The 15,769-nt window shown below is 40.7% G+C and overlaps 1 protein-coding gene across 2 annotated transcripts in view; it reads right to left on the reverse strand.

Moving 5' to 3' along the window:
• Nucleotides 1-15,769, reverse strand: part of TOX (thymocyte selection associated high mobility group box) — a 390,770-nt gene that overhangs the window by 49,061 nt on the left and 325,940 nt on the right. For both annotated transcript variants that reach the window (XM_068237428.1, XM_068237427.1), the window contains one exon: nt 3,802-3,882. In XM_068237428.1, coding sequence (XP_068093529.1) covers nt 3,802-3,882 — 81 coding nt within the window. The remainder of the gene's footprint in view (nt 1-3,801; nt 3,883-15,769) is intronic.

Consider the following 15,769-nt stretch of genomic DNA (forward strand, 5'->3'; position numbering starts at 1 on the left):
GGGTTTCTCTCCATCTCCCATATATATGTATATCTGTGTGGTGATTTACCTGCGTGCGCGGGTGCCCGCGTCCGCGGACATGGTGTGCCCGGTTTTTCTGGGATGCCATTGCCTGCTGTCGCGGATTTCCGCGCTTGTGGGGTTATTTATGATCAAATGTCATTTTTATGCAATTATCATCCCTGTAGTTGTCCAGGACATGGGCACGAAAGACAGGGGTGTTTATTGATTTTTCTTTTTTGTTATTCATATTTTCTGTATATCTGCTGCTAAATTGTGTGCTTTCAGATATTTCCCCACGCTGGCTGCGGCTGCGCTGTTTTGCCTGCCTGTCCCCTCCTTCCCCGTCCTCCCCTATGGGCGGCGACTCCTTGGACGCCTTCTGCCGTGTGTCACAGGGCACTTCCGGCATGGTGTCGTTTGGAGCGCATTTGCGCTCCAGGTGTTCGCCGCCCACACGTCTGTTGGTGGGCGTGTGGGGATGGCGGGGTTGTTCTCTGGGGGGCGGGCGGGCGGAGCTGCGCAGCCGCGGTCAGTATTTATGGACGCCATTATGGCGTCCATACACATGTCTCCGCTGTCTGCCTTTGAAAAAGCCGCTAGTTGCGGCGAAACATGTCAGGCTTCTCCTGACAGCGCTCCTCAGCTTCCACACCATTGGGATCACTGTGCTACTTGGAGGACACTTTGCTGGCTACACATGGCACCTATGGCAATTCAAGTTTCCAACTGCACCACTGTGTGAACCCTTCACCCAAAGGACTGGTAACTATATGACATCTCCATCCAGCACGTTTATAGTGCATCCATACCCTGCGATTGGGGGACTGTTTGATGTCGTTATTTGATCGATGGATAATCTTGTTTGCCTGCTGTTCATCTGCAATTAATCCATGCCCTGCGATTGAGGGATTTTCCTTGCATGTGCCACACACATCTATTGCTTCGCTTTGCTGAACATCTTGTCAACAGCCTGTTCCATATCTACCATGGAAGTTGTCATTGCTTTTTTGCTGCCTTCTTGCCTCCAATAAGCTAACAGCCAGATTTTCTGCATCTGAAATATTTACAGCACTTCTTGCATGGCTGCTATTAACTGCATCTATTGATCACTAATATACTAACACCGGTTTGCCATCATATGCCATTCCTCAGCCGCCTGGCTGTTATGAACTTTATCATCTATGTGCCATTGTAATTACACATTTTTTCATCAGCATCATTTTTTGCCCTCCTCTGGAGCACAGGAGTTTGCCACACTGGGGACTGCAGCCCCCCTTTTTTGGTGTTGGTCTAGCGCATGGGGAGAATTTTTATGGGTTTAGTTGTGGGGGGGGATTTTTATAGGGTTTTCGGTTTTGTGTTTTTGTATTTACTGTGCATGTATATGTGATTGTTATTAATAAAATGTTGTTTGTCTTTCTCATGCACCTAAGAGCCAATTCTCATTTCTTTTCCATTTAGCCATTAATGAATTTGTATGGCAAAATCGCAAACCTCGTATAAATAGACACATCATGGGAATTCCAACCACTAAAGGCGGAATGGGAATACCAGATATCAAACAATACTACCTCGCCACGTTACTTGATCAATCCAAGTTTTGGCTAATCCCTTCGGCAGCTAAAGATAAAGCATGGATCCAGTTAGAACAACACAATATGAGCCATAACTTAAGAGATATACTCCTCCGGACATTAATGCAACAACCAACTGCAAAACCCCAATCTCCAACAGCCCAAGCCTCATGGTTAGCGGTAAAAAGGTTTGCCTCCACACAAAAACCTGGTGATGGAATCACATTACAACAATGCCCCCTAGTATGGCTAAATTCCTTAATAGATGACTTAAACATAACTAAATGGTCTGAGTATGGGATAACCAATATAGGACAGTTAATGAATGGAGAAACCCCCCACACTTTCCTATATATACAAGGCAAATACAACATACCAGACACAGACATATATAGTTATGCCAAAATCCAACACTACCTACAACATCTACCAACACAGAAAATTAGGTTCCATAGCGAGCTGATACCCATCATTAAACACAATATGGTCAAAAAGTCCTCTACAGGTGTTTGGTACCAATGCTTGAAACAATTTCACAAACGTGAGCATAAATACATAATCGCATGGGAAAAAGATTTGGGAAAAGAGTTCTCTCAAGAACAATGGGACAAATTCTTCTACATGTCTAGTCGTATCTCGCACTGTACAACACACTGGGAAACTTCCCAAAAAATACTGTTAAGATGGTACCTGACCCCTGATAAACTATCAAAATACGACCACTCCACACCTAACATATGCTGGAGAACATGTAAGGCAGAAGGTTCGTTCTTCCATATTTGGTGGCTCTGCCCTAAAATTATACCTCTATGGAAGCTAGTGATCCAATTAATTTTTGATATTACAGGTGTACATATACCATACAAACCTGAAACCCTACTGCTACACCTAGATATTAGCATGATCCCATCTCACCTAAAAACTCTAATCTTACATATTCTCTTGGCTGCCAAGATCTCCATTGCCAGAAACTGGAAAACAGATAACTGCCCAAACACCAAACAAATAATTGCTATAATACAACAAAACAGTGTATATGAACATATGTATGCTAGGACCTGTAGTAAAGAAAAAGTATTCTTGGAGCAATGGAAGTTTTGGATCGAGTGGTACTCCATATATGAGAACAATCTTCAGACCCGTTAAACAACTGTTTACTCTATATAAGTCGTTGTGAAACCATTGCCAGAGCCTTATTAGACCCCCCCACAATCCTATATGCTCATGACTTGCCAACCCCTCCCCCCCCCCCCCATCATCACCGTTACCAAAAAAAAAATATCCCATACCTTGCCCCATAGGCCTGCTTTAATATATGTAAGGTATAATGTATAATGCATAATTGTTTACCAACTCTTTTATCTACACTTGTTATACCACTTGTAATAGTGTTACTGTTATTGTTACTGTTATTTGGCTGTTACTAGCTACGATCAATAGTAGAATTAGACATCCAATGTCTAGAATGCCTCTCTGTTTTAATACTGTAAAGATGTATTTACAACTGTAAGAGGTATGCTTATAATTAATATTTGTATGTTGTTATCTGCTTACAAAAAATTCAATAAAAAAACCAAATGATCAAAAAATTGAAAATCTAAAATACATACATACAGATGTACATTTCATCCAGAGTAAAATTAACTATAAATTACATTTTTCCTATGTGGCTTCACTTACAGATCTTTTAGGTTTCTGTAACTTGCACTTTACATTAACACCACTAACTGCCAAAATAGTATGCAAAGAAACAGAGAGACTGGCCAACACCTTTCCAGGGAGTGCTTTTGTGAAGAATAAAGGAAACGAGAATCCCCCATGAGGAGATGGACTAATCCAAAATCTCTTAGAACTGTCAGCTTTTAATAACTACTGTAAGTAACAGCGACATAGGAAAAAGGTAATTTATAGCATATTTTAATCTGGGAGAAATGTACATTTTATATATATATATATGTACTTTCAATTATAAAATGTTTCATCAAAGTGGTCCTTTAATTATAATCTACCCAAATCTACACTATTATAATCATTAAAGACACATCAGAATTTGAAGTATAAGTATTCCAAAATGTGTTTCAAACAGTATTACTGGCAGTGAAATAAAGTCTCTAGTAAATGGGCTTCCAATTTTTTTGTCTGTTATGAAATGTTATATAATAGGAGTCTGGCAAGACATTTAAGTGGTACTGGAAAAATGTATGGCGTAAATATTTGACATTACCTTGGATACAAGACTTGCTCGATATGCAGCCAACTGCTTGAGATACTCTTTTTTGGCAGCTTCAGTTTTCTTCTTATACACCTGCAAGTTAAACACATTTAGACCATTTAATCATACAAAGCTTGTGAGAAGTTTTGACAACATACTGACTCTTCACTGAGGCATCTTGATGAATAAACCACAAGTTAGTTGCTTTGTCTGCCTCTTACATGCCTTTTACATCGTCAGAAATGTAATAGCAACTGGCACAGTTGTGGATAATGTTATTTAACTGCTACCTACTTAACATTTCAAAACATGTTTAGGAAACAAGGAGCGCTGCTGATTACAAATCAGTTATTGGCATAGGATTTGTTTCTATAGGAAACCACACACTTGCTGGTATATGCTTACAAACTTGATCAGATCAGATGATCAGATAAACACTTTTCATTTTTTTAATGGCAAGAGTTAACATATTAGTGGTTTACTGTGGCTGGATAGTATACTGGTTAAGGGCTCCGCTTCTGACACAGGAGATCTGGGTTCGAATCTCGGCTCTTCCTGTTCAGTAAGCCAGCACCTATTCAGTAGAGGACCTTGGGCTAGACTCCCTAACCTTGCTATCACCTATAGAGAACGTCCTAGTGGCTCTGGCGCTTTGAGTCCAATAGGAGAAAAATGTGATATAAATGTTATTTGTCTTTCTCTATAAAAATGAAGCTGGATAGCATACTGGTATGGCTGTTACCTTGGGTGAGGGATTTATGTTCTTTACCAGGGTATCCCCAGCTCAAGCCAGTACTTAAAACAGTTAGGCCTCGTTCACGCTATACTTGTTTCCGTGCGCATTTCGGCAATGTGTATGGTGTGCTACATGCGAGAACATCAGAAGTGCATAGACTGCACTGTCTGATGTTCAGACTACATGTGCTGCTCAGCAGTGTGATGCATTATCGCACTGCTCAACGTATTATTCTACAAAGCACAGAGCTGACTCCATGATCAGCAGAGCAATGCACGACTGTGCAGATGGTGTGCAATCGCAGGAGTTGTGCTCCGATCCTACGTGAACAAGGCCTAAGAAGTCTTTGGGCAAGTCCTCCTGATTCCGGTTGCCCATGAAGCAGGCCCTAAGTGGCTGCAGCCCTAAAGTGCTTTGATTCTACCAGGAGAAAAGCACAATGTAAATGTTCTGTGTCTTGTCTACTTCAGTCGAATGCAGCCGCAGTTCTCTCTCTTCTTTTTCACGTAAATGCAATCTACAAAATGTTATATTTTTTCAGAAATTTTACTCTAAAAATTCAGCTTTACAGAACAAATGATAGTTGTCTAATGGACATTTTCTTCCTTCTCAGGTTTAGATCTATGGAACGCCATCAAATATACCATTGGTGTCTAGGTTGCTTGTGTCCTCTCTAGCTGATTGAGTTTTGGTAGATGACTTTCTTAATGTATGCCTGTGCAATTTTGTTTCTATTTTTAATCAAGGACTTAATGGTTATCTAGTTTTGTCGTAAGCTTGGCCTTTTCTTTGTAACCGAACCCTGAGTAGTTATCCTGGACTTGTTTAGCAAGCACTTTGACTTTCTTCATACTGTTTACACATGCTTTTTAACACACTCTGAGAAGATGTATTAAATGCAAGGTTACGTGATACTTTCAGTACACAAAGAAGGCATTTGTTCAACTAATCTCGTTATTTGTTTTACCTAACATTTAATTTGCAGTTTCATATTAAAAGGAGTACCAGTATATTCTTATGCAACCAAGACCATACCTGATAAAATGTGTACTAAAAGAATGGATGGAAAGAATGCAAATAATGCACAATAAACTTCTGTTATTTAAAACACAGCAAATACTTAACAGTTTATGTTTTGCTGTTATTGCTTTTTACAGTATTGCCACTATAACTACCTTAATACCCTAATAGATTTATTGGACATTTTGGTAAGAAATTACATAAGCACCAGCATATGATTGTGGACTCCCCTGATTGTACAATATGTTTAAATATCTAGTGTTAGTTATTTTCTTTAATTTTATGAACTAAACATTTTTTAAAATGTAATTTCTGTATGTTTCATTGCAGGAAATCCCAGAGCAGTGTGACTTTATTAGATACAATATTCTCAGCTGACCCTCTACAGACTTCTCTTCCCTTCCTAGCACTGTATTACAGCAGAGATACTTACTGTACATATCTCAAGCTTTATAGAGAGCAGGAATTCTTTGCGTACAGCTTATTGCAATAACTTCCTTAAACTGATTTATTAAAACCCTAGCTTACCCTCCGAGAATTTTCATTGTTAGTAAAGGTGAATAGGGGACTATGCCAGTACTCACACAAGCCTCATCCTTAATAGAGATGTGGCGAACGGTTCCCGAACCGTTCGCCGGCGAACATCTCTAAATCCATGGGCCTCTTACTACTTCCGGGTCGCAATGACCCGGAGTAGTACGCCTGCGCTGCCCGGCGGAGCGCGTCCTAGATCGCGCTCCCGTTGCCGGGCACTCTCTGCGCATGTGCGTGACGTCATGAGTGACGTCACGCTCATGCGCAGAGAGTGCCCGGCAACAGGAGCGCGATCTAGGACGCGATCCGCCGGGCAGCGCAGGCGTACTACTCCGGGTCATTGCGACCCGGAAGTAGTAAGAGGCCCAGAGAGGTTCGCCAGGCGAACTGTTCGGCCCAACACTAATCCTTAATGAAACCATTCTCTTTGAAAATGCCAGTCATGTGACCCAGAATCCATTCATAGAAGTTTGCATTTGTAAGATGAGTGGGTTTTCCCTAGTTAGCCACAGCCACACCACTAAACTCCTCCCCCTCCTGCTTACAAATTAAGGTCTTGATTCACTAACCGGCACTAAGTGTTAGCGCCGGAGTAAAAAAGAGTTTTCCGGCGCTAAGCCGGTTAGTGTGCCTTATCTGAGGTTAGTGTGCCTTATCTGAGTTAGTGTGCCTTAAGTAGCTTTGTGCACACTAAATAGCTTTGTGCACACTAAAAGATGGACAAAGCTACATCGCAAACTGCAGATAAGGCACACTAACCTCAGATAAGGCACACTAACCTCAGATAAGGTTAGCGCTGTAGTTTGTGCTCACTAAGTGATAAGGCACACTAACCGGCTTAGTGCCGGTTAGTGAATCAAGCCCTAAATCTGCATGGTGAGCACAGAAGTTCAGCAGATAGTTATACTTATGAGACTTTTTTTTGTTGATGCAGTGCTGGCAACAAACAGTTAATCTCTCAGCAGAGAAAGGGGTGGACTAGATGAAGTGATGATAGTATGGAGGAGTAGTCCAGACACCTTTCTCTTCACAAAAATTGCACTGTAATCGCAACAGGAAATGGGACTATAATACCACCCAGCCAAATAAGTAATCGTAACCTATTTATAGCAAAGCAATAAGATATGGAGTGCACAAAACATTGCAAATTAATGCAATTTCAATTATACACATTAAAGTTTAGAGACTGAATGAGGGTTTTTGATTTTTTTTCCCTAAAAAGCCAGCAAAAGAAATAACAGTGGGCCAAACGTAAAGCCTAAAATTAAACAAGTTAAATTCTCAAAGCAATCATATTGATTAGAGTAAATGATAAATATTACCTCTGGAACTGAACTTTCCAAGTTCAACAAACAAATCTATACTAAAAAGGCTTCACACCATGCCAGCTTTAGTAATTTCCTGTGAGGAGGTTGTGGTCTTCCAACAGCTAAACACATACTTACTGCGAATTATACATCTGTGTCCTGAAGTAGAAGATGCAGGTGCAGCATAATAACTTACTTGAGGTCCTGCCCATTTCTTATGCATACAACTGAATATGGATGAGCTGGGCAGGCAGGAGGAAGTGAACTGGGCAAGTAAGGAAGGACCTCCAACATGAACTCTTACATGGGCAACAAGTAAGCTGCTTCTGGGATAGCAATGTGTCTGTTGTATGGAGGGTGGCGAAGGGACAATGAGCAATGCACAACGGAAAGGATTCCCGTGGGTGAGGGGAGAATAATGCAATCATTGGCTGCTCAGGCACTGAGGGGTCAAGCAGCTGCTTTATACAGATGTAAGCTAGATTCTAGGCCAAGGCGGTCTTGGGCTACACTGGTCATTCCCTGCATCTAATTAGTACTGCAGTAAAGAGTATTCATAGCGTTTTGTCACTAGGGTGCAGTGTGAGACAATAACAGAGAATTTTTGCTTTCAGTTTCTATATTTCCTTCTAGTAGAGAGCGATCACAACATTCCAAGCATTTACAGCACAACAAGTTCTGCCGCCTGCGGTCAAAAGCCGTGCACTAAACTCAAACGAGATAGCTCTTCTGAAGTTGCTAATGGGTTAATTGACCTGCCCACCATCTCCATTCAGAGGAGAAGGAATAACATTTTAACATTTCAATTGCAGCTTTAAGGGCTTGCTGCAGGGCCGTACAACACAGCACACAAGTGGTCCCCCCCCCCTTTTCTCCCCACTAACAGAGCTTTCTGTTGGTGGGGTCTGATCGCCCCCCCAGATGTTTGTTTATTTTTTTACAAATATTTGTTTTATTATTATTTTAAAAAAATAAAAATAGGCCTTTTACTTACATTTTTTACACCCTCCCTCCCCCGCCAGCCAATCGCTGTGATCAGTTGACAGCTGATCACTCTGGAGCCTATGGAGGGGACAGCCGTGTCACATGGCAGTCCCCACTAAAGCCCTGCTGTGGATCACAGTGCTGTACTAAGTGAAAAGACGGCGGTTTCACCGTCTAACAGTCTCCCGAGTGGCAATCGTTGCTGGGAGACTGAAGGCGTGACGCGGTCGTTAGGTGGCACTATGTCATTCTGGTAATTTATAAACAGGTAACATGCAGCATGTTACTGGTATATATCCAGTGAGATGAAACTGGATATCAGTCAATGAAATAAACAGCTCACTCTATGTTATGATTAACAAATACTCATGTTACGCTTTCCTATCTTTGAATAAATGTGACCTTAGCTACACATAACTGAATGAAAGGCCAGCCATGCACTTCTGAGAATAGCCAACAATGCATAATACAATTACTCACTTACTGTAGATGTCTATCTACATGTGTTTCCTTCAATATTATGAAATTATAACAATGGCTCCCTTGAAGCTTCACAGCTTATAATTATCTTTAATGACTTCGTTAAACAGAGTCCTTATGGGTGGGTTATTGCACTGTGAATGTTAATAGTGACAGTGGTATAAGACGCAAGTCCAGAAGTGTAATCACTTGGTGCAGCCAATAGCATAAAGCCACAGATGTCTGGCACTTTAGCACCACATTGGGGCAAACTATCTTTAAAGCCCAGAACCCTGGCAATTCACGGGACGATGAAGCAATGTGACTTATGAGCGCCAATAACGTGTAACTGATTTGATTGACATAAAATGAATGGTATTACTGTGGCTCCAAGAAAAAGACATCAGTTTGTGGGCTCCGAGGATTTGTCAGCTCATAAGTGTAATTCTGCCTCTTCATATCCCCGCTGCTTCTAATTTAGCAGGACAGGCTTATAATTGAAGCAAATTAACTATTTACTCTTGCTACTTCTACCAGGGGAGGGGAGGACATACCAGCAGGACAGAATGCGTGGGAAATTAAATCCTTCTCACTTGTGTCAAATTTGCCCTGCTATAACACATTAGCAGTAATTTCATGAGGCGTCAAGCATTGGAATAAATACTGAAGAATAAAATAATGAGGTGTTGCTATTGAGTCGAACAGTTATTGCTAATTTTATGGTATATGAATTACACAGGCTAAAGGGAGGCATATGTTACACTACTCCAGCCGTGTTTGCATGTGTTACCTGATTACTTCCTTGAGATTTTTTTTTTTTTTTTGTATAGGAGCATTCCAAGATTAAAGTGGACCTGTCATTATAGTAATATAATAGTCCTACTGGTCTTTTTGCCGGAAAATGCTAGCCCCCAACCTGTTATGCCCATCCTATCGCCCTCACCACTGGATCAGTGACTAAAAACAAGCGAGTCAGCAAGTCTATGAGTAGTGAAACCATAGAAACAGCAGGAGAGCCAGGGAACAGTGCAGTCTGTATGGCCAGTCAGATCATCTGGGCACCGGCATAGATCGCAATGTTCATTACAGCTATAGTGACTCTGGGGGAATTATCCTCAAATCACTGCAATTTGGGTGCCAGCAACAGCCGGACCCCGAATTACATGTCCAACAGGACAATTATATTTGTTATTTTCCATGCCTAGTGCAGGGAGAGCACTCTCTTGGCTTCTCGCTGTGCCCAACTAACAACACCAGGAACATACGTACACTTTGTTTGGGGCCTGAAAGTGGAATGCTATTGCTTTTGGAACCGAGCTGCTGAATCATCCTACATAAACTACCCTCAATAAAACTATTCTTACACTAACCCTAATGCTTACCATGCAATCACATTATTCATAAATCATACCAAAGAAAGTTGTTTAGGAAACACCTTTAATGACTAACTGTTAAAGATTTCCTTGCAAGCTTCTTAAACTTTAAAATATACCCAGGGTGAGAGTGATATGGAGGCTGCCATATTTATTTCATTTTAAACAATACTAGTTGTCTAGCAGCCATGCCCATTTATTTGGCTGCAGTAGTGTCTGCATTACACCAGAAATAAGCATGCAGCTAATCTTTTTAGTTCTGACAATATTGTCAGAAACACCTGATGTGCTGCATGCTTGTTCAGGGTCTATGGCTGAGGCAGAGGATCAGCAGGAAAGCGAGGCAACTGGTATTGCTTAAAAGGCAATAAATATGGCAGCTTCCATATCACTCTCACCTCGGGTTCACTTTAAGTTTCTTCTTTAGGTATGATACAGGACTTGGTTTAAATGTGTTCTGATCCAGTTCTGTATCATGCCTACAGAAGAAACTACTGTAAGTGACAAAAACAAAGAAGAAAAGTAATTTATGGCTCATTTTGCTCTGGAAGAAACGTACTTCTTATTTGTATTTGTTTACATGTATTTTGAATTTTATGATTTTCATGATAGTGGTCCTTTAAAGTTTAGAAAGCTTGCTAGGAAATCTTGTACAGTTAAATGTATTACCTAAACAACTTTTATTGTTATGTCTTCGGATTCTCTCCATGACCAACAACGGACCACATACAACTGATTATTCCTAAAATCATTTTAAATTAAACCCCTTTTCATTTGCCAAGTACTGCACTACTAGATCACAGTCAGTCGCTTAAACCTCCTGAGATCTCTGCGCTGAAGGCTTCTGCTCTGACCAGACAACTAACAACTTCTAATAAATGTCATCAGTGATAGCTCCCGTAGTTCTAACATGACAGGTTTACTTTAACAATTGCTATAATATAACTCATATATGGGATTATTTAATCTGACAGCTCAAAGATTAATCGTGATATGATGCTTGTGATAACTTGTTCCAATCAATCACATTTCAGTTTTCATTGGATTAGAGCACTCAGGACAATAAATGTTGCTTTTGGTTTAAAAGGTGTGAGAGCTACTGCTGGCTTAATACGTGTGATAATCTAAAACAGCTCATGATTTTATAACCATTTAAGAACTGGATTACTAAAAGGGACAGCAATCACTGGGGGTCATAAATGATCTGGCAAAGCTGGACTGGGTTTATTAGAAAAGATCTGCTATTAGATGTAATTAACCTTAAGCCCACAGCCTGAGTCATATCCATGGCGCTAGGTCCCCGGTTTGAATCCCAGCCAGGGCACTATCTGCACGGAGTTTGTATCATCTCCCCGTGACTACACGGGTTTCCCCCAGTTTTCTCGAACATCCCCAAAACATACAGATACAGTAAGTTTACTGGCTTCCCCCTAAATTGGCCCTAGACCAGGCATGGGCAAAATTGGCCCTCCAGCTGTTGAGGAACTACAAATCCCACAATGCATTTGCCTTTGTGAGTCATGACTGTGGCTGTCAGACTCTTGCAATGCATTGTGGGACTTGTAGTTCCTCAACAGCTGGAGGGCCAAGTATGCCCATGTCTGCCCTAGACTATGATACATACATAGACATATGACTATAGTAGGGATTAGATTGTGAAAAAAATGTGTGCAATCATTGGTGATCACTATAGTGTGAACAGTACCATTGATTTGCATTGCCATACGACTTTTCAAGTGCTAGCGACTACAGACAAGCTGAAATCACCAGTAAAATGCTCCAGTGTATAAGAGGCCTTTGAGTGCATTTAAAAAAAAACTCAGGACAGTCTATATATATTTTTAAAAACAATCTTCTCTATGCAAACATGTGGATGAAGCTGCAATTGTGCAATCAATAATTCTGTATTGTTTTAGCAGCTCTTGCTGTACTCAGATCCGGACCCAGCAAGGCCTACACCATCCAATAGCGCAGACTTTTCTTTTTCAGAGACCTTCAAGCATATGCAGCGGGGGGGGGGGGGGGTATTATATATAAACCAGAAATCCTGTACTGTATTAATTACAAATTCTCTGCTTTTAAAGCACACCTGAAGTGAGAGGGATATGGGGACTTTAAACAATGCCTATTAACTGGCTGTCCTGCTGATCCTCTGCCTCTAATACTGTACACCTCAGACCCTGAACAAGTACGCAGATCAGGTGCTCCGACCCAAGTCTGCCCCAATTAGCTGCACGTTTAATTAAGTTGTGTAATGATTCACATACTACTGCACCCAAAGAGATCAGCAGGACTACCAGGAAACTGGTATTGTTTAAAAATAAATAAGTATGGCAGCCACCATATGCTTCTCACTTTAGGTTCCTGATAAGTGGATTGGATTTACCTCCCTCACTTGGGTCATATCAGATTACTAAAAGGCTCCAGGAATGTGAGGAGGAGGAGGGAATACGATAAATACTTACCTCAGTATTTGGAAGCCTCTGGAATGCCCAGAGGCTTCCCAGATCCTAAAAGAGCCCACTATACCAATGCAGTGTCTCTCTTCATCTGGTCAAGACTAAGTGCATCCTGACTGATTATGCACGAAAAAGGTCCACAAATGCCAATTAGAATAAAGCCACTAGTACACCTTTTTTTGGGCTGTTCGTTCTACTGGGCATGGGCGGACCTTACTCCCGCATGCCTGTGGACATGCACATCGGGACTTGTCCACAGCCATGCTCACAGCCAGAAGAAACGTGTTTGATAAATTTTGTCAAATAGGTATAGAGGGACCCTGTGTTGGAATGGTGGGATGTAAGAGGATCCAGGAAACCTCTATGCAATTCACTGGCTTCCCACTACTGAGGTAAGTATCTACCACTAACACTTTCATAAGCCACTTTCGCTGTAGGTGGCTTTTAAGTAAATCCAGGAAACACTGACTTTAGAGTTCTTACTCTCGGTATCTGCATGGCTCTGCAATCGCACAGGTGCTATTTTGCAATCCTTTCATCTGCACTATGTTTCAATATGATCCAGGTAAAGGTTGTAATATTTTATTAGCTTTTAAATATCTAAATCTGTTAGAAGACTTCTGTTTCCAACACTGGTGATGCTTAACAGCTCCCCCCCTTCCAAAACTCAAAGATGCCACAACCCTATTGGTTAGCGCTCTTGCCTTGCATCGCTGGGTTTGTATGTTCTCCCTGTGTCTGTGTGGGTTTCCTCCGGGCACTCCGTTTTCCTCCCACATCCCAAAAATATACAGATAAGTTAATTGGCTTCCCCTACAAAATTGGCTCTAGACTACAATACATACATTACACAATACGACATATGACTATGGTAGGGACTAGATTGTGAGCTCCTCCAAGGGACAGTTACAATATACTCTGTACAGCGCTGCGGAAGATGTCGGCGCTATATAAATACTAAATAATAATAATAATATTAGCCCTTTTAGGGTTTCAGTTATATTCATATAGTGTATACGTGTATATATTACATTTTCATTATGTTATTCCATACATAGGCTTCCGGCCACTGGGGGGCACACCTGTCACTGTCAGCAGCAATTATTGTCGGATCTGAGTGACTGCTGTGAGAAAACCAATTTCAGGGCAAGACAGGATTGTAATGCATTCCAGGCTGTGTTTAATCTGACCTGGAAAGATTTTGCTCACTAACACTACTTCGGCTTTCAGTGAAAACAGATTCCCTTTAAATGCTATGCTTAACTCAAAATGGAGTATTACACTCAAGCTCCCAGCATAAACATATGTATATTTGTCTCGGTGGCTGAAGCTTTCAAGATGTTGACAGTAACGTAAACAAGGCCATTTTGTTTGCAATTTGCCAAATCTATTACAGCCATACTGTGCTTACAATTAGAGATGCAAAGAGAACATTGTACCATTCCATCTGGTTTAACTTCAGCCCAGCTTTCGTTTTTCATTTAACAACCATTTTACAAACGCGAAAAGGAAAATGACCTCAGCGATCCCTGTGAAATGTTAGGCTGGCCTAAAAGCTCGAGACATGTTAAATCTCCCAAGTGTGAGCTACAAAGTACTCTGAATACAGATAGTCTACCATGTAGGAAAATGCACAGCATCTGTTGGGTTGTTATTGAATGTCTGGCTATGAGGTGTAACTATATGCTGCTGCAAAGTACATCAAGAGGGTTGTACTGATCTTAATATAGCACATTATTGTGCTAGTGTACAATAGATTACAAGATATAACAATACAATATAAACAGTTAAATAGTACAACAGTACAAGACAATGGTGGATAACAGCTTATGGGTGCAAACAAAGCAATTACAGATTTTTACATAATGGTGGAAGATATGCACACACATTACACAGCATTGTGAGACAAAAGGGAAATGAGAGTCCTGGCCAATTGGCTTTATATTGTAAATGGGATAATATACCCAGAGGGCTGCTGATGACTATGTTATGTCCACATTACAACACTTGGGCTGATTATGTGACTATAATAGACAAACTGTCCCATGTCCTGTTAGGAGCACACTGCCACAGTATCTGTCTCAGTACATGTAGCGCACAATCAGGTAAGTACCTTCAATGATGTCTGTATAAGACCAATCCATACAGGTTATGTGGTCAACCTATAGAGAATTATTTTTGTACCTAAAGTGGAATTTTATTTTAAATCCCCCCCCCCCCCCCCCCCCCCAAAAAAAAAAGACCACAATAAAAACCTTCTTTGCAGTAGATATGATTACCTTATCTTTCTACATGTATGGCTTGCTACTTGAAAATCATTTTCCAAAGAGCATTTATTGATCTCAGTATTTCACCACTATAGAAATTTCATCATTTCATTATCACTAAGTCAATTCATCATATATATCAGGAAGAATGCAAAAACTGAACAAAGAGAAGAAAACAAAGGCAATTCAGGAAAAAAAATCTAATCATAAAACGATTGTTTTCAAAATGTTTCTCATGTCTAGCTAGTGAGAGGTGAACTGGTATTTGCAGGTTACCACCTTTAAAGAAAAAAGTGGATCTCCAAGAATCTTGGTCAACATTTCCCTGCTTTTACCAGTTTCCCAGTAAATAAAACTATTAGGCTAGAAACCCACTAGGAGAGCTTTTCTGAGCGCATTGTGATTTGAAAAGCTCTAGCTAATGTAATGCTATGGGTGTGATCCCACTTGAGTGATGTGATTTCATAGAAATCCCCCATAGCATTGCATTATCAAGAGCTTTTTCAAATCACTCACGCTTACAAAGCTCTCCTAGTGGGTTTCTGGCCTTAAAGCGGACCTGAACTCTTGCACAGCACAAAATTAAAAGTCTAAATTCCACATGTAGTTGCTGAAGAAATTCACTGCTCTATATTCTGTGTTTGTTTATCCAAATAAAAGTGTTTAGTTTGTTCTTAGCGGCAGCTGTCAATAGACTGCAGGAGCTCTGCCTAGGCAGCTCTCCACATACAGTAAACACTGAGGCTTAACCTATCAGTGCTCCCTGCAAAAGGTAAAGCAAGTTAAAATGGTTCAGGGATTTTTTTAGGATGTCCATAGATTATAATGAAAAATGTTTTTT

This window comes from Hyperolius riggenbachi, chromosome 5 (assembly GCF_040937935.1).
Source record: "Hyperolius riggenbachi isolate aHypRig1 chromosome 5, aHypRig1.pri, whole genome shotgun sequence".
Lineage (NCBI taxonomy): Eukaryota > Metazoa > Chordata > Amphibia > Anura > Hyperoliidae > Hyperolius > Hyperolius riggenbachi.